We start from the raw sequence: 23,763 nt of genomic DNA on the forward strand, positions 1-23,763 counted from the left end.
CTTACTGGATGACTGTGGAAATGCTCTGGAGTTCTAATTACCTGTGGAAGTCCCACTAGGTTACGGCAAAACATGGTAATTAGACGGCTGTAATCTAAGGTGTTCACAGGGGACTGAGGGTTCGCTCTAAGTACCGTGGTGTTTTCATGGCTATTTACTGAGCAGAGTACCGGAATGTAATGGAATTTGGTGGAATTCTCCAATGGCTCTTGTGTGCATGCAGTCAACAAAAACGTGACTTCACACGAGTTCCCTGGGTTTTTGTGGAAGGGCTGAACAGTAATCCTTAGCTAATATATGGAAAGCACATAACCTGGGTGAGGAGGGTTATGCGGATTTCTTTGGGGGATTTATTGCTCTCATCTTCAGGAGGCATTTTATTCGGGGGTATTACCCAGCTTTGAGATCACGACGTCGCTAGGAAGAATGCAGCTTTAGAAAGGAAATGCACACAAGAGCACACAGCTTCTCTCAAACCTGGGCTGGCACGCCTGTGGGTCAGTCTTCTTTTACAGCAGAACTGGAACATCATGACACGTTTCCTAAGTTTTGAGGAAGCACCTACAACCCATGCGTGCATGGAGAGAGACACTGTATGTGTTTCAGTGATAGGAACCATCTATTTATTCCAAAATGTTGGTAAATATAAAAATATATCAAGAATGGAGTGGGAGTTTGGAATTAGCAGATGTAAGCTATTATACACAGGATGGATAAACAATAAGGTTCTACTGTACAGCACAGGGAACTAGATTCTGTATTCTGTCATAAACCATAATAGAAAAGAATATAAAAATAATATATATATATATGTGCATAACTGAGTCACTTTGCTGGACAGCAGAAACCAACATCGTACATTGGCTATGCTTCAATAAAAAATAAAGTAAAAAAACATGTATGAGTTGAGTGACGGAGACAGGTCTTTCTCTTCTTTACTTTTTGCCAACCCTGAATCACCCTCTCGCATTTCCTGGTCTGTGTATTTCATTTGTGTACATAAAAATGAAACTCCGACGATAAACTTCCCTATGCTCCCAGAATACAGAACATAAAAGTAATCTAAAGAACAGACTGGCATAACATGCCTATCCAGGCTCTGATCGGAGCTCGGGAAAGCAGCTCGCCTTTCTCAAGGGCTGGGAGCGCTGTCCCGGCCAGTGATCAGGAGCAGCGCCAGGCCACCGGGAAGGCACGTGCTGGTGGCCTGTGTCTCAGGCCAGCTGGGCACTCGCTGGAGCGTTTGCAGGCGGCGTTAATTAAGAGCCTGCTCTCTTCCGCCTTTCCTTCAAGGCAAAGGCGAAAGGAGGCAGCCAAGGTTGCAAAGCGCTGGATGCGGCTGCTGGCTGGAGGCCCTCCCTTCTAAGATAAGCCCCATCTGCTTCAGCCACTTGCGTGCGTGCTCAAGTCACTTCAGTCATGTCCGGCTCTTTGCGACCCCATGGACTGTAGCCCGCCAGGCTCCTCTGTCCACAGGATTCTCCAGGCAAGAATACTGGAGTGAGTTGCCATTTCCTCCAGGGGATCTTTCCGACCCAGGTATCCTACAATGGCAGGCAGATTCTTTACCCCTGGGAAGCTTCTTTATCTCCTGGGAAGCCTGTGCTATGGCTCCCGTAGCCGAAAGCCTCCTCTCTAACCTGCAAGCAGAGAAGGGCACAGCTGTTCTGCTGAAGGACTTTTAGACACAAGCTGGCAGTGAAAGTGCTCCGTGGCCTTCCTGCCCCAGGGAACTGCTACCACGCGAGACAAGATGGACAGAAAGCATGAAACCAACAAGCAACAGGCAGCCGGGAAACCCGTCTGCTGTGCAGAGAGATTTGGCAGAACTGAGAAGATTTGTGCAGAGAGACTTGGCAGGACCGAGGGGAGAAGGCAACTCTTCACAGCGGAACAGGAGCTGGTGGGCCCTGAACTCTGATTGCATCCTATTAGCCCAGCAGGGCCTACCTGCTGGCAGTAACTGCACCTCCAGCCTCGAGGGGCACAGCTCATCTCTGACCGCTGTGAGACCCAGGAGGCCAGGCCCCATGCCAGTCTGTTAACCACACAGCGACAAGCAAGGAGCCATGCATGTATATAACATGGGCATACCCGTGTACATGCAGTGTCCTACTTACATATAAACACGTAACAAGGCATCATTTGTACATGTTAAATTGTACCTCATTTTACCTCTTTCCAGGAGGAAGGAAATACTGACTTGCAGGATGGGTTTCTAAGAAGAGGTGATTCCTGGTGTACCCTAACGCATTAAAACGCTTTCCATGTCTTTGACTCCAGCAATGTAAGCTTTACCCAGGACCTGTGGTTATGCTGCCTTCCTTCATTTGTACCTCTTATCATCCCAAGGGAACAAGAGAAAAACACAATCCCTTCCTTGTAGTGCTCTGGAATATTCTAGATCCTTCTGAGGAGCTGGTGCAGAGGATGAGTGGGACGTTTGTGGAAAGAAGGGTTGAGTTTTTTCTGTAACCCACTGGTATCTGGGCTGACGCCCTTCAGATGCTGTCTCTGGGGAGCCTCCCACTATGAGCAACTCAGGTGATGCCATCTATAAATCCTCATCTCCTCCCCTCTTCACCATCCCTTCACTCCCTGCCATTTTCCTGCATCTCTCACCTACAAGAACTAAAAATTAGAACACTCTGGAAAACAAAGTAAGAGAGAAACAACTAATTTTATCTTTTTAAAAGCCCATTGTTTCTACATATTTATATAAATGCTGAATTTATAGTCTCTGTGTTTGCATGGTAGCTAATTCCTTTCTATAAATATAAGGAGGGATATCTTAGTTGAAGCAATATAATTTGACTGGCATGTTTTAAATTAAGAGGACATTAATGAAAATAGCACAAGTATATATTTCATACATATTTATTTTTTTAAAGATAGGATAAACTTGTTTTATCTTCTGACATATAAAGCCTGGAAGCACTATCCCCTTTTTTTCTTGTTACGCTGACATGTTGAGAGTTTTTAAATCTTAGCAAAATATGGGCTGTAATTTAATTGACTTAGCAACCCGACCAAGTAACACATTTATTCCCCAGGGAAATTTCTTTTAATGCTTTCTATTGGGACTTCTAATTGACTTCTATTTCTGAATAATTGTGGAAACTAATAAGTTGGAAGGGCTGGTGATTTCAAAAAGCTATAAATGAGGTATCAGAACCGTTTTTTTTCCTTCCCTCCCAATCCACAAGTGAGTTAATATCTTAAAAGTCAGTACTGAAAATTCTGTCCTTTGAATTGATTTAAGGGATGAGTCAGTAAGTCTAGTGTGACCATCGTAAAGCAGAAGATTAAGATCCAGGTACACCAAGTATGTAATTATATTAGAGTTAGTCACTCGAGGTGATGTGATTACGTTTCACTAGGCAGATACATAGCAACTGGAAAAAAGTAAAAACCTGCAAGAAGTTTAGATGACCCTTATTTGGAACTGTCACTCTCAGGGTGGGCACATGTGATTTAAAAGCAACCACGGATCTCCCTAACATTGGGTTTCCCAGGTGTCTCAGGGCTAAAGAATCTGCCTGCTAATGCAGGAGATGCAAGAGAGGCAGGATTGATCCCTGGGTTGGGAAGATCTAGTGGAGAAGGAAATGGCAACCCACTCCAGTATTCTTGCCTGGGAAGTTCCATGGACAGAAGAGCCTGGTGGGCTGCAGTCCCTGGAGTCGCAAAGAGTCAGATACGACTGAGCTCACATGAGCACAAGCTCCCTAACATCATCAGTTATTTTTCTTTCACTGGCAATGAGATATCAATGTCACAAATAATGCATGTTGATGAAATGTGTAGGAAAAAACGTTCAACAGAAACAGTTTACAAACAAATGTAAAATATTCAGAGTTGGAATAATGTCATTTACAGGGGTCTATTTTCTTGCTCAAGACATTAACTTTTCCTAATCTTGATCGATGCCTACACGTATGAGATAAGTAAACCTCTCTTCAGGTTAGAGCTCTTCTCTGTTTGGTTTCCTCCAAGAGGAAAGAGAGAAATGATGCTCTCCTCACATTTCAGATCCATCATAATTCCATTAGCTTGCTCAATAACCTGGTACACCCAGTGCCTATCAAATATTAAAGCCTCCCCATTTTTAAATTTCAAATAACAGCTACGTTTGTTATCTAGCACTCAGTCTGTATTACATTACAGATTTATGATCACCTGTAAATTTCATGCTGATATCTAAGTTTTCAAATATGTTATGCTTTTAAAAGTGTGTGAGAACATAAACAAAATCATGCAATAATAAAAAGTTAAGAACTATAGCGGCATAAATACTAAAGTCTAGGTTTTATCTGATACGCATTTGCATTAAGTAACGCCAACTGGTATTTCTTGGGTTCCTGTCCCCACTATGTGCCGGCAGACATAGTGAAAAGTGCTGAGAATTCAATTGTGAGCAAGATGACAGTGTTCCTGCTGCTAAAGTGATGCCATCAAACAAACAAACAATTGCAAATTACTACACGGAGTATAAAGAAAGCAAACAGGGAGCCATGACTAGGTGCCTGGCTTATATATTAATAGCATATGGTTAAAAACTTAAAAGCTGAGACTTGAAGAGGGAAAAAGGCAAAGGGTGGAGTGGTAGGAGGCCGGGAAAAGAGTGTGGGCAAAGACCTTGAACCGCAAGGACGAGGGAGGAGGCCAATATGACTGCAGAAGGGTGGGGGAGAGAGGGAGAGAGAGAGAGGAAGGGAAATTTCAGGTCTTCCTAGACCTTAGGAAAAAATTACATTATTTTCCCTAATGAAACAAGCAGCCACTTGGGTGACAGGGCTGTAAGCACATCCCGGCTTGTGTGTGGTCCATGGATTGTCATATGCTCGAGAGAGAAATCCAGCTAGTAGGTGATCACGGTAGTTGAAGAAACAGACGGTACAGGCTTGAACCAAGGTGACGGCCCAGAGATGCAGGGAAGTGAACACATTTGACACACTTTGGGGAAGGGAATCAACAGGAAGTAGTGATGGATTATCAGGGAATCCAAAAAGGAAGAACCGAGAACAGTGCTGAGATTTCTCAAGTAAGCGAGGACGGGTGACACCGGGGAAGGTTAGGGGAACAGGTCTGGCAGGTGTGTGTGTGGGGTGCAGGGGTTAGAATCAAGACTGATATTTAGACTGGCCGAGGCTGGGAGGCTTTTGATGGCTTGGAGAATCTGTATGGGTTTTCACGGAATCAGCTTCATGTGAAATCCTGCAGGTCTGAAGAGAGCTCAGGATATAAAATTTTAAGTGACGCAAATGGGTGTTGGAGGAGAGGCAGAGAAGAAGCCATGGAGGGAGGCTGAGCTGTGCTCAGGGCAGAAGAGACATCACGACGGAAGTCCTCAGGGGGCGCTCGTCACACCACTCTGTCGTCACCTCGATTTCTTTGTTAAGTGGGATGTTCCGGTGGAACGGAGGGACCAAAAGCCAGCCCGAAGTCAGAGAAGAAGAAAAGGCAGGTAAGTTAAGTGCAGGGAGCGGATGACGGGCGGGGGGGGCACGCTGACGCCCAGCTGTGCCCAGCTGCCCCGCAGGCACCAGCGCAGGTTAGACACACGGGGTGAGGGTAAGGGTGGGGCCAGACGGCTCTCCTGGGGGGAGGCAGGGTTTGGGGGGGCCGCCACGCTTCAGTGACTAGGCAGGAATGGCACGCAGACCCAACATCACAGGACCAGGAGGGACACACGGTGTCGGGATGAATGCCGTGAGCCTCGGGGGCACCTGGGGCTAAAGAGCGAGACAGGGACCCAGAAGAGAAACGCCGGGTGTGTGGTGGAGAGGGATGCTGAGGACGGGGTGTCCTAGGGCTGACCTGGTGCGGGCGGGGGGCACAGGCTGGAAGGCAGAGGATATAGGAAAGGCACTGTGGGTGTGTGGCTGGCGAGGGCCCAGGGCGGGTTCAGGAAGGTGAGTGCGTGGGTGCTTGTGTGAGGGTGCTGGAGGGTGTGGGTGAGTGGTGGGTGACAGTGTGCAGGGCAGTGGGACCCCCAGGGAGCAGGGACGCTGGGGGGTCCCTGAGGCCCCCTGCAGGGCTGGGCACCCGGAGTCCAGCACTTCCTGCCCACGGTGAGACCACACCTGCTCTCCATGGCAGGGACTGGCCCATGTTCCTTTTCTTTCTTCTCCTTTTGGCTCTCGTTGCTTTTGGGCAAAGGTGACAAATACTGTGCTCGAGAATTTCAGAGTATTCCTTACACCTAGTTCAATTAGTTTAGACTCTCCAAGCCTTATCTTAAATTAAGGTGCCGCTGTCTCGACACTATACCGTGATGTTCAACCTCTTTGGTCTGTCCCAAGGTCTTTCACTGAGAATCTTCTGAAGCTTACATGACCCTTCCTCCCAAAACGGGGTTGAAAGTTGTCCCCCAGCTCAGGTTTCTAAGTGGGAATCCCTACTCTGGGGAGAAAATTGTACCAGTGTGTCACTGTCAATGGAATTAGCAGGGAAAATTGGTTTTTTTGGGGGAAGGGGGGGCGGGTGGTAGAGGTGTGGCTAACAAAGTCTCGAATGTGAAGAATTTTATTGATCACTTTACCTGAATTAATGCTTTATTGGCTTATTTAGCAATAACATCGAGCACTCACAGTATGGGAGGACCTACTCAAGGGGCTGGGAACACTTGCCCACGAGAGTGCCCTTGAGGGAACCTGCGCTAGGGAGGGAGTTTATATTATCCTTATCATCTACGCTCTCTGTCCTCATGGGAAACATTCTTCTTGAAACACTGAGCCCTGTGACATCAGCAGGTCCCTGTAAGTGAGAAGGGAACCTTAGCAAAAAAGATCTGGAGGAAAAAAGTCCCACAAACTCTCTATCAATTCTTGGCAGCCTCTCATATGAGCGTAATTACCATCACTCAAGTCGTGTACAACTGTTCTATCAGAAGGGTCCGATAACCATTATCACAAAAGGGACTTGATAAGAAAATAGAAGGACTGTCCATCCAGATTCCTTTTGTGTGAAAAATACATTAAAATCCTAACTGATGGTGCGTTACAGGTAGCATTTTTATATACAGGAGGAAGCATGTATTTTAAATAGTGTCTCATCTATGGTAAGGAATATTTAAGTCATTGCTATTATTATCACAAGGATAAAATAGTTTATTTCTTCTGTCGCGAGACACACTGCAAAAATGGTTACTAGAAAAATACTATTCATAACGATTCAAAATGAAGCTACTGGAAGTAAAACAATGTATCTATTATCCAAAAAGTCATCATTTAGCATTTTGTTAATCGGGATTTAGGTGTATCATAGGCTGCCTATCTTCCTGGTGGCCAATCCACGGAGAGTATCGCATAAAGCAAGTGACTCTGAAACACACTTTCTCCCCAGAGGCCTGTGGAGCTGGCCATCGCCCCCCTGCTGCCAATAGATGGTGGCCATGTGTTGTCAGACAAGACGTGGAGCGCGTTTACACGTGAGCCTTGAGGAAGGACTCATCGGCAATTGACAATGAATAACCCCGAGGGGTTGAAACTGATAAACGAAGGAGTTCAACTGATTAAAAATGGACAAGGCCGATTAAAGGCAAACACAAGAAAGTTAATGGCTTTTATTTAGTTCACACACATTAGTTGAACTAAACGTTCTATTACAGAAAACTTTTTATCAGCTTTTAATTTATTATTGCTGACTGTTCCCCCATTCTTTCTTTAAAACTGTTTGGATATGCAAGACCAACAGAGCTGCCTTTTGAAAAACTGAGCTCTACGTCTCAGAGGTTAAAGTGTCTGCCTGCGATGCAGGAGACCTGGGTTCGATCCCTGGTTCAGGAAGATCCCCTGGAGAAGGAAATGGCAACCCATTCCAGCATTCTTGCCGGGAGAATCCCATGGACAGAGGAGCCTGGTAGGCTACAGTCCATGGGGTCACAAAGAGTTGGACAAGACTGAGCAACTTCACTTCACTTTTACGTCTCAGCAGCAAAGTGAGGTTATTAGCACGGAACTAAAGACCCAGAGACACAAAGACCAGTCACAGCCTCCTTGCTGAGATTTTGAGTCAAGAGAAAACAACAACGGAAACCTAGGAGCCTAGACCACTTTGCTCAATGAATGGTGTTTCAACAACTGGATATTCAAACAAAAAATGAACTTTGGTTCATACCTTGCACTGTACGCAGAAGATGATTCAAAACAGATCAGAGACCATAATATAAAACATAAAACAAAGCTTCTAGAAGAAAATGAATGAGAACACTTTTGTGACTTCTAGAGAAGATTTCATAGGTGTAATACACTAACACAATCTACAAAAGGATAAATTGATAAACAGGGCTTCATCACAATTAAAATTTTGTTTTTTTGCAGGATATTGTTCAGAAAATGATATGAGATAATCTTCAGACAGGGAGACAATATTTGCAAATTTTATCAGATAATATACTTGCATCCAGAATAAATAAATAACATGTAAATGTTTATAATACAAAAATAAGTCAAATTTTTTTTAATGGCCAAAAGATTTGGACAGATACTTCATCAAAGAAGATAAAAGAATGGCAAATAAATGTATGATAAGATGTTCAACATCATTAGTCATTAGGGAATACATCTTAAGACCACTAATAAGATATCACAACCCACTTAGGAGAACATCAAAATTCAAAAGACTGATTGCATCAAATGTTGAAAAGGATACAGAACAACCAGAACCCCATACACTCCTGGAGGGAATGCATAATGGTACAGTAAACTCAGAAAAATAGCTTTGCAGTTTCTTAAAAAGGAAACTTTAAAAATATGATCCAATCATTCCAGTTCTAGATATTTACACACAGAAAAGAAATCTATGTACATACAAAGACTTGCCTAAAATTTCACAGGAGCTCTATTATAACCAGAAACTAGACACAACCCGAATGTTCATCAACCACAGCTGAATGGAAAAACAGATCATGGTTATCATCATAGAACAGAGCTCAGCAATAGAAAGGAATACATTTTTGATAAACACTACCCAGGGATCACTAGTGATAAAGAACCTGCCTGCCAGTGCAGTAGACATGAGAGACACAGGTTCTATCCCTGGGTCCGGAAGATCCCCTGGAGAAGGAAATGACAACCCACTCCAGCATTCTTGCCTGGAGAATCCCATGGACAGAGGAGCCTGGTGGGCTACAGTCCATGGGGTCCCAAAGAGTCAGATATAACTGAAGTGACTTAGCACACATGCACAATGATAAAATTCCCCAATAACTTTGCTGTACAAAGAAATCATACAAAAAAGAGTATACACTATGCAGTAGCATTTACACACAATTCTAGGAAAAGTAAACAAGAAGTGAACACAGATGAGTCATCACATGGAAAAGTGGGGGTCGGCAGGGACAGGTTGGCATGCATGTGCCTTCTGCTGGTCACGGTGATGATTTCACTGGCGTTTACATCCATTTATTTAAAACATGGGCATCCTGTATCAGCCCCACTTAGAGAAGAATCCATTCACTTAGAGATCAGGCAGCCATATCTCAGAGGAGTGAAGTCACTTGCTTGAGGTCACACAGGTCTAAAAGAGTTGACATTCTATGTCCTGTCTGTCCAAGCAAAAGCCCTGTCTTTTTCCCACTATACCATAGCCACCTGTCTTAACCTTTCTAGGTCTCTATTTCCTCATCTGTAAAATATCCAGGTGGGTAAAATAATCCCCAAGCTTGCTATCAAATTCACAGGTCTATATGAAGCAAACTGATTTCACGTATAATCTCATTCATTAAAAAAATCTCTCATTTCAGAAGACACCAGATTTCCTCCAAATGGTGAACGTAAACCTTTGAGGATGGACACACGCGCTCTCCTACAATGAGGACAGCGAGCATTGCAATATGAGCTGAGGGCGCCTCTGCTTTGCTTCCCTCAGTGACTGATCTCTAGACTCCCTCTGGCACACCCTTCATTGTAAAGGACGGTGGGGCCAGATCCCTGACCATTCATTTCAGTGTGTTTGGTTGCCACGATTGGCCATGACAGTAAGTGAATGCTTCCAAAAGCACCAAAAAGCCATTACAAGTGAGAGACTAACGAACCATTGAGTTGCATTTTCAGTTCTAATAACTATGACTCCTTTACCTTCAGGACTTAAGACGCTAACCATTTTAATAAAGGTTAATAGCAATTTTTCACCACCAGATTTAAGGAGCATTCATTTCTTACTTTTCAGTCTGCATATGTTCTAGGCTACTATATGTACCATGCTTCAGTGATCATTTTCTATTCACTGACTCAGGTACATTTAATTCCTATATGTTGCTTTCCCATTGTTTGGTTGATGTGACTTTATTGCTGTCATAGGTTGTACACAATGGTCACGACATTTCAGACTGTATATCTCAGCTTTCAAGTGTGTTCTGGGGTTCCCTGGATATAGAAATATATATATCCAAGCAGAAAACTGGGTTCAGTTTTCTTAAGTGCAACCAATTAGTTGACATGTTAGTTCAACATAAAGGAATCTTTGTGATGAAATTGAAGGATGAGGTGCATCACAGCATAAATATAATGGATTGAACTACAAATCATGTTTGTCAATCAAATGCCTTTTTGTCTTTCTTGTCTCTAAACATACCCTTTAACCACACAGCTCCTTCTTGAAAAAAAAAAAAAAAATCCTGTGGTCATAATGTCAAGTGCTAACTTTATTTTCTGTTTACATCATCCACTTATGAATACCCTTTTCTTCAATTTAATTAGTTAGTGTCATTCACACTCTAATTGGTAACAGTGTAAGACTGAGCTGAATTTAAAAATGGTGCCACAAGGTCAGACTCGGTCACATCAGTCTTACAGCAACACCGCACAGCGAGAGCACTACACACCTCTCCTGCATACATCTGCGTACTGAAACCGATTTTTTTTTTTTTTACATTTTCAGCTTCATGAAAAAGATATACTAAATGGATTAAAACAACACCTTTAAAGAGGGAAAGATGCACGTTTCTCCCCTCAATTTCAGTTCTGATACCTTCAGTTCAGCAAAATCAAAACTCAACGCACAAGTGTGTGAGGTGAAATGTGTGTCCTCTAAGAGTATAAGTCACCAAATCTCGCTGATGTTTCCTGACATTTGTGGGTATCCAGCCTGTCTCTGCACATATGGACATGGTTACTGATGACGTGAGCAGTCAAACGTTCATTAAGGCAGCAAGTGTTTCCACTCAAAGCTTACACCGTGGCCACAAAGAAGTACCTCTCCCCGTGCCACGCTTTTAGCATTTAGCAACAATTTCAGGAGGACAGACTCCCTTAGAATTGAGGCCAGATCCCACCAACAGAAACTCCATCACTTAATTAGATGTTCTAGAGAATGGCTGAGATTTATGTCCTGGTCACAAGGCAGCACAGTCGTTTTTATTAAGAACAAATACTTCAACGGACCATGGTGCTGCAACGGACCATGGTGCTGCAATGAACGACAGTAGTTATTTGCCTCAACTCTTCATTGTGAGTCTTCACTGCCGTATTGTTGTATGTCTGTTTCCAAATAAACTGGAAGCTCCCTGAGAGGAGAAACTGTCTTTTCTTAAAGACACTTTTCCATTTCCATTATAAACACTGTGCACTGAGCTTGGGAAAAATCAAGCTTGGGAAAAACTGGATGGACAGATGGATCTGTGCCATGTAGCACAAAATAACAGGACACCTTGATAGAGGGCTGCAAAACGCTCATGTGCCAAATGGCAATCATGAGATTTACCAGATGTGTAAGTTAAAATCAGCAATAGCTATCAGCTGATAATATCACGATATATGTATAAGGGCACCTAAAAGTAAAACAGCTTAGAAAACTGACTTTACCAAACTACAGAATTTTGAACTGATAGAACCACCAGAAACCACCTAGGCCCACCTTCTGCCTTTCCAAGTCAGGAACAGGAAGCAGAGGGATGACCGGAAATCCAAGGTGCGGACTTTGCCCCATGGTTTACACAACCTCAGCACTTCAACTGCTACGGACTTAAGAAGGAGGAGGCTGGCGCTAGGCAAAGTGGGGAATCCAAACAGAGAACAAGATGTGAAGGTTGTCTTGGGGGTGCTTACAGTCTAACTGGAGTTACCAAGAATGATTTATATCAGGTAATTAAACTGCACAGGAGACGAGCATCTTGAGGACATGACCTTGGGCTGAGGGAGGTCTAGGCAGACACCTGAGGTCTCTGGAGTCACAGAGAGGAAGGGACAGGCACCCCAAATACGGGGACAGAGACAGGAACAGAACTGCTCCAGGTGAGACTTCAAAAGCAGAACAGCACTCGTAGGGCAGGTGTCGAGAGTTCACGAGACAGGAATTCAGGCAGTCAAGGGAGAAACGTAGGCTGATGTGATCCTTGATTTCAGACACAATGTGAAGTCTCGGGGGGCTTGACCTGAACAGAGATGCGGTGAAAACGGAACTGTGTTTTGTGTAAAGACATGAGCAAACGGACAGTAGTGAGAGGATCTAGGAAGAGGGTAATGGATTCTGAGACTCCTGCAGGGCTTCCCTGAGAGCTCAGCTGGTAAAGAATTCACCAGCAATGCAGGAGACCCTGGTTCGATTCCTGGGTTGGGAAGATCCACTGGAGAAGGGAAAGGCTACCTACTCCAGTATTCTGGGGCTTCCCTTGTGGCTCAGCTGATAAAGAATCCACCTGCAATGCCGGAGACCTGGGTTTGATCCCTGGAGAAGGGAAAGGCTATCCCCTCCAGTATTCTGGCCTGGAGAATTCCATGGACTATACAGTTCATGGTGTCACAAAGAGTCACACATGACTGAGTGACTTTCACTTTCTTTTCACATAGAAGCAAACCAAGAAGACAAAAGCACCGGAATTAAGATTAAGAAAGAATCAAAAGGTCTAAGTTAGGGTCTTTTGATAAGTTAATTTCAAGCTATTAGTGAGGAAATTTCAGACTATCTGATGTCATGTTGTGCAACAGAAATTTCTTTGATGGTGAAAATGTTCTGTATTTGCTCTAATACAGTAGCTAGTAGATATCTTTCAGTTGTTTTATGGTCAGGAGAACCTGAATTTTAATTTTAAATAACTTAATTGATATAGGAGCACATATGATTGGTGGCTATGTATTAGATCATGCAGGTAATTCACACTATATACTGTGGAGCCATGAAATAAATGCTTAGAGAAAAAGAATAAAATTCTACAGGTGGTATGTTGTGTATACTGTTGCTGCACTCTTGCTGTATTCTAGGCCACTGCTAAGTCGCTTCAGTCGTGTTGGACTCTGTGTGACCCAATAGACAGCAGCCCACCAGGCTCCCCCGTCCCTGGGATTCTCCAGGCAAGAACACTGGAATGGGTTGCCATTTCCTCCTCCAATGCATGAAAGTGAAAAGTTAAAGTGAAATCGCTCAGTCGTGTCTGACTCTTAGTGACCCCATGGACTGCAGCCTACCAGGGTCCTCCATCCATGGGATTTTCCAGGCAAGAGTACTGGAGTGAGGTGCCATTGCCTTCTCCATTCTAGGCCACAGTTGTTCTCAATCATTGGATCACCAGGAAAGTCTCCTACTATTTTCAAATGGGATTTTTAATTTATCAGTTTATTCATGCCACATCCTTGAAAGGATTTGAGACTGCTGTACAAATCTACACAAACAGTAAGATTAAAGTAGATGGACAATTGAAGAGAATAGAAAACAGTTAAGAGATGATTAAGGCCAAAGACTGAGGATGGCATAAGAAAGATCCTGCCCGAAAATAGTACACTTGCTGAAAATACACCTTGGGGGCTCTGATCTTTCCAGTGGCGGGAACAGAGGAAACACCATGGTCCTTCACGTTGCATCACGGGCATCACAGAAAGTAGCCACGGAATTCAGGAGAAGCCACATTTGTCCGGCACTGCTCCTGGTTTCCAAAGGTATGAATATCTTTTAATGAAACGAGTCAGCTGACCAAGGCATGAGACTGTTAATTTCAGTTTGGGAGCGAAAGAAGGATGGCGGGTGCTCCTGGTTTCCAAAGGTGTGATATCTTTTAATGAAACGAGTCAGCTGACCAAGGCATGAGACTTTGTCAATTTCAGTTTGGGAGCGAAAGAAGGATGGCAGGTTCCTGCTCTGGAGGCCAAGAAGCAAAGGAACCTGGTTTACAGCAAAAAAGGAAGGAAGGAGAGAGGCAGAGGCAAACGGGATGGACAAGGAGTCTTTCCCACACCTGTCTGTCCCTGGGCAGCAAGAAAACTCCATCCCTAACAGTACTCTTCTCTCTTTATGTCAGGCTTCTGTCCCTGAAACCACAAGGGACTTGGTTCTCACAGGAGAGGTTTCTTCAATGAGTTGACACTGTGTTACTGGACACAACCCTCCGAGGAACCTACAGGAAGAGATTCTGAATCTGTCTGTTCAACTGTCCTTCACGGTGATGTGACAGCATAACCCCAAAGCAAGTTCAGCCGGAGGAATTCAAAGAATTCCATATTATTAGCATTCTCACTGGGCTTCCCTGGTGGCTCAGATGGTAAAGAATCTGGCTGCAACGCAGGACACCTGAGTTTGACCCCTGGGTCAGGAAGATCCCCTGGAGAAGATATTAAGAAGAGATGGCAAGGATACACAGAAGAATTATACAAAAGAGATCTTAATGATCCAGATAACCACGATGATGTGATCACTCACCTAGAGCCAGATATCCTGGAATGTGAGGTCAAGTGGGCCTTAGGAAGCATCACTATTAGCAAAGCTAGTGCAGGTGATGGAATTCCAGCTGAGCTAATTAAAATCCTAAAAGATGCTGCTGCTAAAGTGCTGCACTCAGTATGCCACCAAACTTGGAAAACTCAGCAGTGGCCACAGGACTGGAAAAGGTCAGTTTTCATTCCAATTCCAAAGAAAGGCAATGCCAAAGAATGCTCAAACTACCACACAATTGCACTCATATCACATGCTGCTGCTGCTGCTAAGTCGCTTCAGTCATGTCTGACTCTGTGTGACCCCACAGACGGCAGCCCACCAGGCTCCACTGTCCCTGGGATTCTCCAGGCAAGAACACTGGAGTGGGTGTTCTTTTTCTCCAATGCATGAAAGTGAAAAGTGAAAGTGAAGTCGCTTAGTCATGTCGGACCCTCAGCGACCCCATGGACTGGAAGGCTCCTCTGTCCATGGATTTTCCAGGCAAGAGTACTGGAGTGGAGTGCCATTGTCTTCTCCATATCACATGCTAGTAAGCTCAAAATCCTCCAAGCTAAGCTTCAATAGTACATGAACCGAGAACTTCCAGAGGTACAAGCTGTATTTAGAAAAGGCAGAGGAACCAGAGATCAAATTTGCCAACATCCACTGGATCATAGGAAAAGCAAGAGAATTCCAGAAAAAACATTTAGCTCTGTTTCACTGACTATGCCATAGCCTTTGACTGTGTGAATCACAACAAACTGGAAAATTCTTCAAGAGATGGGAATACCAGAACTTAGCTGCCTCCTGTGAAACCTGTATGCAGGTCAAGAAGCAACAGTTAGAACCAGTCATGGAACAACAGACTGGTTCCAAATAGGGAAAGGGGTATGTCAAGGCTGTATATTGTCACCCTGCTTATTTAACTTATATGCAGAGTACATCATGCGAAATGCTGGGCTGGATGAAGCACAAGCTGGAATCAAGATTGCCAGGAGAAATATCAATTACCTCAGATGTGCAGATGACATGATCCTCATGGCAGAAATAAAAGAGGAACTAAAGAGCCTCGTGATGAAGGTGAAAGAGGAGAGTGAAAAACCTGGCTTAGAACTCAACATTCAAAAGGTGAAGATCACGGCGTCTGGTCCCACCACTTCACTGCATATAGTTGGGGAAACAATGAAAACAGTGATAGACTTTATTTTTTCGGGCTCCAAAATCACTGCAGATGGTGACTTCAGCCATGAAATTCAAAGATGCTTGCTCCTTGGAAGAAAAGCAATGACCAACCTAGACAGCATATTAAAAAGCAGAGACATTATTTTGCCCACAAAGTTCCATCTAGACAAAGATATGGTTTTTCCAGTTGTCATGTATGGATATGAGAGCTGGACCATAAAGAAGGCTGAGCGTCAAAGAATTGATGCTTTTGAACTGTGGTGTTGGAGAAGACTCTTGAGAATCCCTTGTACTGCAAGGATATCCAACCAGTCAATCCTAAAGGAAATCAATTCTGAATATTCATTGGAAGGACTGATGCTGATGCTAAGAGCTAACTCTTTGGAATAGACCTTGATGCTGGGAAAGATTGAAGGCAGGAGAAGGGGATGACAGAGGATAAGGTGGTTGGATGGCATAACTGACTCCACGGACATGAGTATGAGCAAACTCTGAGATTGGTGAAAGACAGGGAAGCCTGGTATGCTGCTGTCCATGGGGCTGGACACACTGAGCGACTGAACTATAGCAGGAACATGAAATAAGAAGAGTAAAGTTATTAGGGTGCTTTCTGTAGTATGAATAATTAATATTTGCAACTTAGAATTCTGTCTCCTTACAATGTAGAGTCTCATAGGAAAAGTGCATGCTTAAAACAATAGCTAAATGCCTTCAAGTGTTCTTTGAATTAAATCCCTCAGGAATCAAAATAGCTCCGTTGTCTTTTCTAGAATAGTGTGTCAAAGATTCAGAAACATATTTTATTGGCATCTGGAAACCAACTGCAAATGTTTCTCTCATATTTATTTAAAGTCCTTAATAAAAAAAAAGACTCCATTGCTAAGCTCTGACAAATGTGCTTCCTATCAGCACACTGAGTTCCTTTGCAAACACACAATTCACAATTATAAGCAATTTTCTAAAATGCATGCTATTTTCCCAGGAGACGAGAATGCCTTGGAGTGGTTAAACATGTAACTGGGTTATTTTCTGAAATGCTTATTATTTACTTGAGTCTCATTTCAGGCTCTCTTGTAAACAGAATATTCCTGTTAATGATTATCATCCCCCACAAAAGCTTCTGCAATTGTCAGTGTTCCTCTAACTTTCTCATAAACACACCATATAAGTTGGGGTGTAGAGCATAAAAAACAGAAGTACTTGTGCCAGCCTCCTGTTCAAATGGCAAGGTGGGCCTCCTTTTCCCTGAACAGGGGTTTTCCGGATTTCAGACATAGTGGAAAATAAATAACAGGACTTTTAAACTTTCTCATGATTTAGGTTGTGTCTGAGCTGGTTGCAAATCTCATTATCAGCTTTATGGCTGTTTGCCTACCATGATTTAGTTTTATTTTTTTGGATCAGAAAGAAGAATGGCAAAATTGCAACCTAGAGGTTTCTTTGAAAAATAAAGTTTGAATTTAACTGTTGTTGATTTATACCGAGTGTGCTACACTTAGCATGTAAGTACAGTTAAGCATACTTCATAGGTAATTACTCCTATTGATATGAAGGTAGGTACAGAAATTATGCCTAGCATGAATGCAACACCCGGTTCCTGAAACAGTACCTTTTAAAGTGGTATATTAGGTAAATAAACTCTGATGATGGTGGTGGTATTTCATCAACAAGAAATCTTGCTCCCTCTGAACCAACATCTTTTACTATTTGCCTAGCTATGTACAAACGATAAAAACTCACCAAGACCACTGATTTAATGGAAGGGAATAATAGAAAGTTAACAGTCTCTAACCGAAATGAGCACATTCAAATTAAAACAAGGAGTAAGAAATTCAAAGGAAAAATTGCTTTGAGTTGTTTTAGAAGGTGAAGTGCCTCAAATTCTTTTATGCCCTACTAAAAATATTCTATAAAGAATACTTTAACAGTAACAAACTCAAGTTTCCCCTCTATGTCAATTCTACAGGGCAATTAAAATTTGGATTTTGCTACTTTTAAATTATGCTATTTTAATTCACAGTGCAAAGTGTATAGTTCTTTTACTCTTCAGAAAATGTTCTGTAAAGAAAACTAAACTACTTAAAACAAAGTTTCTGCTATGACTTGACTATAGACCTTCTCTTTTGCCTAGTGTCATCTTGATAAGTACTGACATAGCACCTAAGTTAATAGAACAGGAATAACTGACGCACACTGCTTCTGCTCGCCCATTTCCTTCTACATAAAATCATCCTTGACGTGCTATGTGGACAACCCCTATTCTCTTGGTTCCATGGAACACAGTTCGATAACCACTGATCTAACCACATAGATGTGAGGATCTTGTACATCTATTAACAGGTACTTTTTTTTACTCACTGATTGGATTTGGTTTTTCACCTGGAATCTGATAAATGTCATAGAAGTAAAAAGTAACTCTTGGTTTAGGGGACAACAGTCAAGGATCTCAGCATTTTATGAGGTGGAAGAAGTCCTGCAGATGAAAAAAGGTAAGACAGTGATAAGAGAGCAGACCCTCCTATTGATTTCAATACCCTTAGACCATAAAATTTTTGCAACTTGCTTTATGTCCCTGGATATGTTGCAGTGTATTCTAGTTTACAGTCGATGGGAATTTGAATAGAATTGTATCCCTCTAATCGATGGATGTGAGTCTGAGTGAACTCTGGGAGTTGGTGATAGACTGGGAGGCCTGGTGTGCTGCGATTCATGGGGTCGCAGAGAGTCAGACATGACTGAGCGACTGAACTGAACTGAACTGAATGTGTGAAACGCTTACTCATTGGAAGAAAAGTTATGACAAACCTAGATGGCATATTCAAAAGCAGAGACATTACTTTACCAACAAAGGTCCGTCTAGTCAAGGCTATGATTTTTCCAGTGGTCACGTATGGATGTGAGAGTTGGACTGTGAAGAAAGCCGAGCGCCAAAGAATTGATGCTTTTGAACTGTGGTGTTGGAGAAGACTCTTGAGAGTCCCTTGGACTGCAAGGAGATCCAACCGGTACATTCTGAAGGAGATCAGCCCTGGGATTTCTTTGGAAGGAATGATGCTAAAGCTGAAGCTCCAGTACTTTGGCCACCTCATAAGAAAAGTTAACTCATTGGAAAAGACTCTGATGCTGGGAGGGATTGGGGGCAGGAGGAGAAGGGGATGACAGAGGATGAGATGGGTGGATGGCATCACTGACTCAAAGGACATGAGTTTGAGCCCACTTGCCCCAGACTAGAAGAGTTCCAAATCACTGCAGATGGTGACTGCAGCCATGAAATTCAAAGAGCTTACTCCTTGGAAGAAAAATGTTGACCAACCTAGACAGCATATTATAAAGCAGAGGCATTACTTTGCCAACAAAGGTCCATCTAGTCAAGGCTGTGGTGTTTCCAGTGGTCATGTATGGATGTGAGAATAGGACTACAGAGAAATCTAAGCGCCGAAGAATTGATGCTTTTAAATTGTGGTTTTGGAGAAGACTCTTAAGAGTCCCTTGGACTGCAAGGAAATCCAACTAGTCCATCCTGAAGGAAATCAGTTCTGGGTGTTCAATGGAAGGATTGATGCTGAAGCCGAAACTCCAATACTTTGGCCATGTGATGCAAAGAACTGACTCATCGGAAAAGACCCTGATGCTGGGAGGGATTGGGGGCAGGAGGAGAAGGGGACGACAGAGGATGAGATGGCTGGATGGCATCACTGACTCAAAGGACATGAGTTTGAGTAAACTCCAGGAGTTGGTAATGGAGAGGGAGGCCTGGCGTGCTGCAGTCTATGGGGTTGCAAAGAGTTGGACTCGACCGAGCGACTGAACTGAACTGAGAATTGAGCTGCATTTGTGAGTCAGCTGTGATATTCAGGTTCTGTTGGTTAGGCCCTTTAGAGTACAGTATCCAGCCGAGCTTTCTTCAGGGGCCTTGGTTTGGGGGAACCAAAGACTAAGGGCTGCGAATGCTATCATGACCACCTCCATCTCAGAGATGATCACTGTATTTTTATTTTTACAAAGGATGGAAAAGTTCAGAGGATCCTTCCTGAAATGTTTGTCAGGGAGCCCAGATTTTAAAATTAGATAATTTGCAAAAAAAATGTCCTGCATTCCTCAGGCATACGGATGTTGCTACCTGGGAAACCAGACACGGCTGAGTGCGGGTGGTGGGGAGAGCCTGGGTGGTGGGGAGAGCCCAGGTGGTGGGGAGTGGGGAGACGAGGGGTGAAGAAGAATCCACATCTCAGGAGCAGAGCATGTACACAGGGCCCATGTTCAGTGGAGCGGTCTCAGACTCTGGGGGCCAAGTATTCAGAAACTGCTTCAGAGTCTCAAAGGTGGCTATAACAGATGAAATTGTGTCCCTCAAAAATTCATATGCTGAAGCCCCAACCTCAGAATGTGACCGTATTTGGAGACAGAGCCTTAAGAGGTAACCGGAAGCTATGAGAGCATTAGGGTGGGCTCTAGTCTGATCTGACTTGTGTCCTTACCAAAGGACATGAGCAGACACAGAGACCCCAAGCTGTACACACGGTGAGACGACCGTGTGAGGGGACATACATCATGACGGCAGCGGTGCCCAGGCCAGGGGGAGAGTCCTCCATGGAAACAAACCTGCTGGCACCTTGCCCTTGGAGTGCCAGCCTCTTAACTGTGAGCATAGGTTTCTGCTATTTAAGCCACCCAGTCCGTAGTATCTTGCTGTGGTGGCCCTAGAAAACTAATACAGCGTCGTTGTTGTTCAGCTGCTCAGTCGTGGCCAACTCTTTGAGACCCCAAGGACGGCAGCAGGCCAGACTTCTCTGTCCTTCACTATCTCCCAGAGCTTGTTCAAACTCACGTGCATTGAGCAGATTATGTCCTCCAACCATGCAATACAAGAGGAGATGAACAGACACGATGACAGTTGCAGAGGGACAATGACAAAAGCCTTCACACGGCAACGGCAAGGAAGATCCATTACTGGCAGCCGGGGAAGCGGGGTAGGAGGGGAGAGAGAACACGGTTTCAGAACGAAGGCAGACAAAATGGTAACCACTTCCTCGAACGCTATCCCTGACCCCCCTCCTTTCAATATTTCCACTCTTTTCACACAGTGTTTCCCTCTATAAATATATAACTCCAAGACTTCTAGTAAAAGCTTGAAAAGCTGAAAATATAAGAAATATTAATTTTCCAAACTCCTAAGTGGAGTCAGTAATAGAGCATAGAAGATGGCCTGGCAGATGTTCACATTTTCCTGGGAATATATAACATAATTACTTGATTCAGATATCATATATTTATTTCCATCTTGACACTAAAATGTTAAACCACTCCTCCTCTTGCTAAATTGATCTGCATTTAAAACATTAAATTGTTTCACTGTGCTCCTTAGCAACTCAGTGATATAAACTCTCATGAATATGTAAATCAACCCCTCTAAGCACATTATTAATTATTTCAAAGATAGTTGGAGGTCACCAGCTCATAGCAATTTCTATGCATGAAGTCTCATTAATACAAGACATCACACAGTAAGGAAGAATAAAGTTTTGTCACGGTGACTGTGTGTGTGTGTGTGTGTGTGTGTGTGTGTGTTTCAAGTGGCCAAAGTAACAGACAGAACTAACCCCATTCACCAGGAGGCAGTGAACACAGCTCGTGGACAATGACGAGGAAGTAATAAAGGAAAACAAATTCTTCAACTGGAACTATTTTTAAAAAGGCAACATCTGTCCAAATCAGGAATGTGAACTTAAAATCCAAAGCAATTTCTGTCTCAAATAAACTTAAATTTTCCTGACCTAGAGGCCACAAATAGCCCCAATTTGTCCAGGGTAAAACTGCGACAAGCTCAGCAAATGTGTGGCTCATGAAGATAGGGCAAAGCTCTTTCCCGAGACACAGCATAGCGGACGCAGAGGGTCTGGCCCTGGTGGCTCTCACTCTCTGCCCTCTGCCAGTCGCCTCTTTGGCAGCTGGAAGTCAGCCTCTCCTTAGGCGGTCCTCAGCGGCTGAAATGCTCTGATGTAAAGCGTGGGACAGCTGCCGTGGAGCGGCCACAGAATGAAATGCAAAGCGGTCGACAGTGGAGCCTAGAATTACTCAGCAATGAAGGAGTACATTTAACAGTTAGTGGGCTGTACTTTTTAAAATTCATAATCTAAGTGTAAGACTTATTTTCACCAAATAGTGATAAAATTGATCTTCTTGCCCAAGTAACTCTTCAGAGTCCCTACCTCAGTTTGCTTTTATATCTCTAAATGGGAACTCAAAATGCACCTGCCGAAACAGCTGACCCAAAACTGTTTTCACACAGGACAGCACCTGAGATGAGGAAGATAATCAGAAGCAAAGCTATTCTCTAGTGTGATTAACACAGTATATGTAACAAAAGTAATAACGGAATAACAACACTGGAATACGTCGTTCATGTGCTCAGAGCTTTCTGAAGATATAACTGGAATGGACGCTGGCAAAACCAGTCAAGCAGCCATTTGAAAGTTAAAAGCAAGGAAATATTTGTATTATCTAGAGGAGTATGGCACCCCACTCCAGTACTCTTGCCTGGAAAATCCCACGGATGGAGGAGCCTGGTGGGCTGCAGTCCATGGGGTCGCTGAGGGTCGGACACGACTGAGCGACTTCACTTTCACTTTTAACTTTCATGCATTGGAGAAGGAAATGGCAACCCACTCCAGTGTTCTTGCCATGGACGGGGGAGCCCGGTGGGCTGCTGTCTATGGGATCGCACAGAGTCGGACACGACTGAAGCGACTTAGCAGCAGCAGCAGAGGAGTATAGACATAGGTGTGATGTTACAGGAAAAGCAAGGTGATGAATATCACAAAAGTCAAGATAACATTTGCATCGGGAGTTCCCTGCTGGTCCTTGGGCTTCCCTGGTGGCTCAGACAGTAAAGAATCTGCCTGCAATGTGGGAGACCCAGGTTTGATCCCTGGATCAAGAAGATTCCCTGGAGAAGGGAATGGCAACCCACTCCAGTATTCTTGCCTGGAGAAGTCCATGGACAGAGGAGCCTGGTGGGCTACAGTCCATGGGGTTGCAAAGAGTTGGACACGACTGAGCGACTTTCACTTTGCCTAGTGGTCCAGTGGTTAAGACTCATGCTTCCAATGTAAGGGACATGGGTTCAATCTCTGGTCAGGGAACGAAGATCGCACATGCCTCGTGGCAAAAAAAGAAAAAGATAATAGTTGCATGAAGGCTGGGATTGAGGAGGGCACATGGAGGGTGTCTGGACTGTTGGCGGTACAGCTTTTCCTGATTTGGGTTGTGGTTACAGAGGTTCTCCGTGATGATACAAATCTACATGTAACAATATCAATGTGTTTAAACACTGTTGTGTATGCATAGTTCAGCTCAGTTCAGTTCAGCCGCTCAGTCATGTCCGACTCTTTGGGACCCCATGAACGGCAGCATGCGAGGCCACCCTGTTCATCACCAACTCCCGGACTCCACCCAAACCCATGTCCATTGAGTCGGTGATGCCATCTAACCGTCTCATCCTCTGTTGTCCCCTTCTCCTCCTGCCTTCAATCTTTCCCAGCATCAGGGTCTTTCCAAATGAGTCAGCCCTTCGCATCAGGTGGCCAAAGTGTTGGAGTTTCAGCTTCAACATTAGTCCTTCCAATGAACACCCAGGACTGATCTCCTTTAGAAGGGACTGGTATGCCTAGTATGTCTCATAATAAAGGTACAAACACCTCAAGCCATTTAAAATGATGCACTTACAGGTCAGTTAACATTCTACTGACTCTGATTATGATCCTTCCAGCCTCAGGAGAGCTCCTTCTGTACTGTTAATGCCAAGTGCACAGACTCGAAAACCATGCCGGCTGCCAAGAAGGCCAGGGAGAGGAACAGGGAATATACACTCTAATAAAAAGAAGAGGAAAGACTAAGGACAGCTGTTCTGAACAACTCTTGGTGCTATCTTAAGGATTTATAAGCAGCTTTCTAGAA

At 43.8% G+C, this 23,763-nt stretch overlaps 1 protein-coding gene across 41 annotated transcripts in view; it reads right to left on the reverse strand.

Moving 5' to 3' along the window:
* Window positions 1-23,763, reverse strand: part of PRKN (parkin RBR E3 ubiquitin protein ligase) — a 1,227,412-nt gene that overhangs the window by 415,012 nt on the left and 788,637 nt on the right. For 2 of the 41 annotated variants that reach the window (XM_086318639.1, XM_086318634.1), the window contains one exon: window positions 7,555-20,757. The exons of 38 other annotated variants lie outside the window; for them this stretch is intronic. In XM_086318639.1, the coding sequence (XP_086174765.1) occupies window positions 20,537-20,757 (221 nt within the window). In that variant the 3' untranslated portion in view covers window positions 7,555-20,536. Of the gene's footprint in view, window positions 1-7,554; window positions 20,758-21,090; window positions 21,873-23,763 lie in introns of those variants that run through there. One more of the 41 variants, XM_086318637.1, reaches the window with a different exon arrangement.

The sequence above is a fragment of the Bos grunniens genome, chromosome 9, assembly GCF_055505025.1.
Source record: "Bos grunniens cultivar Pamir isolate PY7600 chromosome 9, Bosgru_T2T1.0, whole genome shotgun sequence".
In the NCBI taxonomy this organism is placed as follows: domain Eukaryota; kingdom Metazoa; phylum Chordata; class Mammalia; order Artiodactyla; family Bovidae; genus Bos; species Bos grunniens.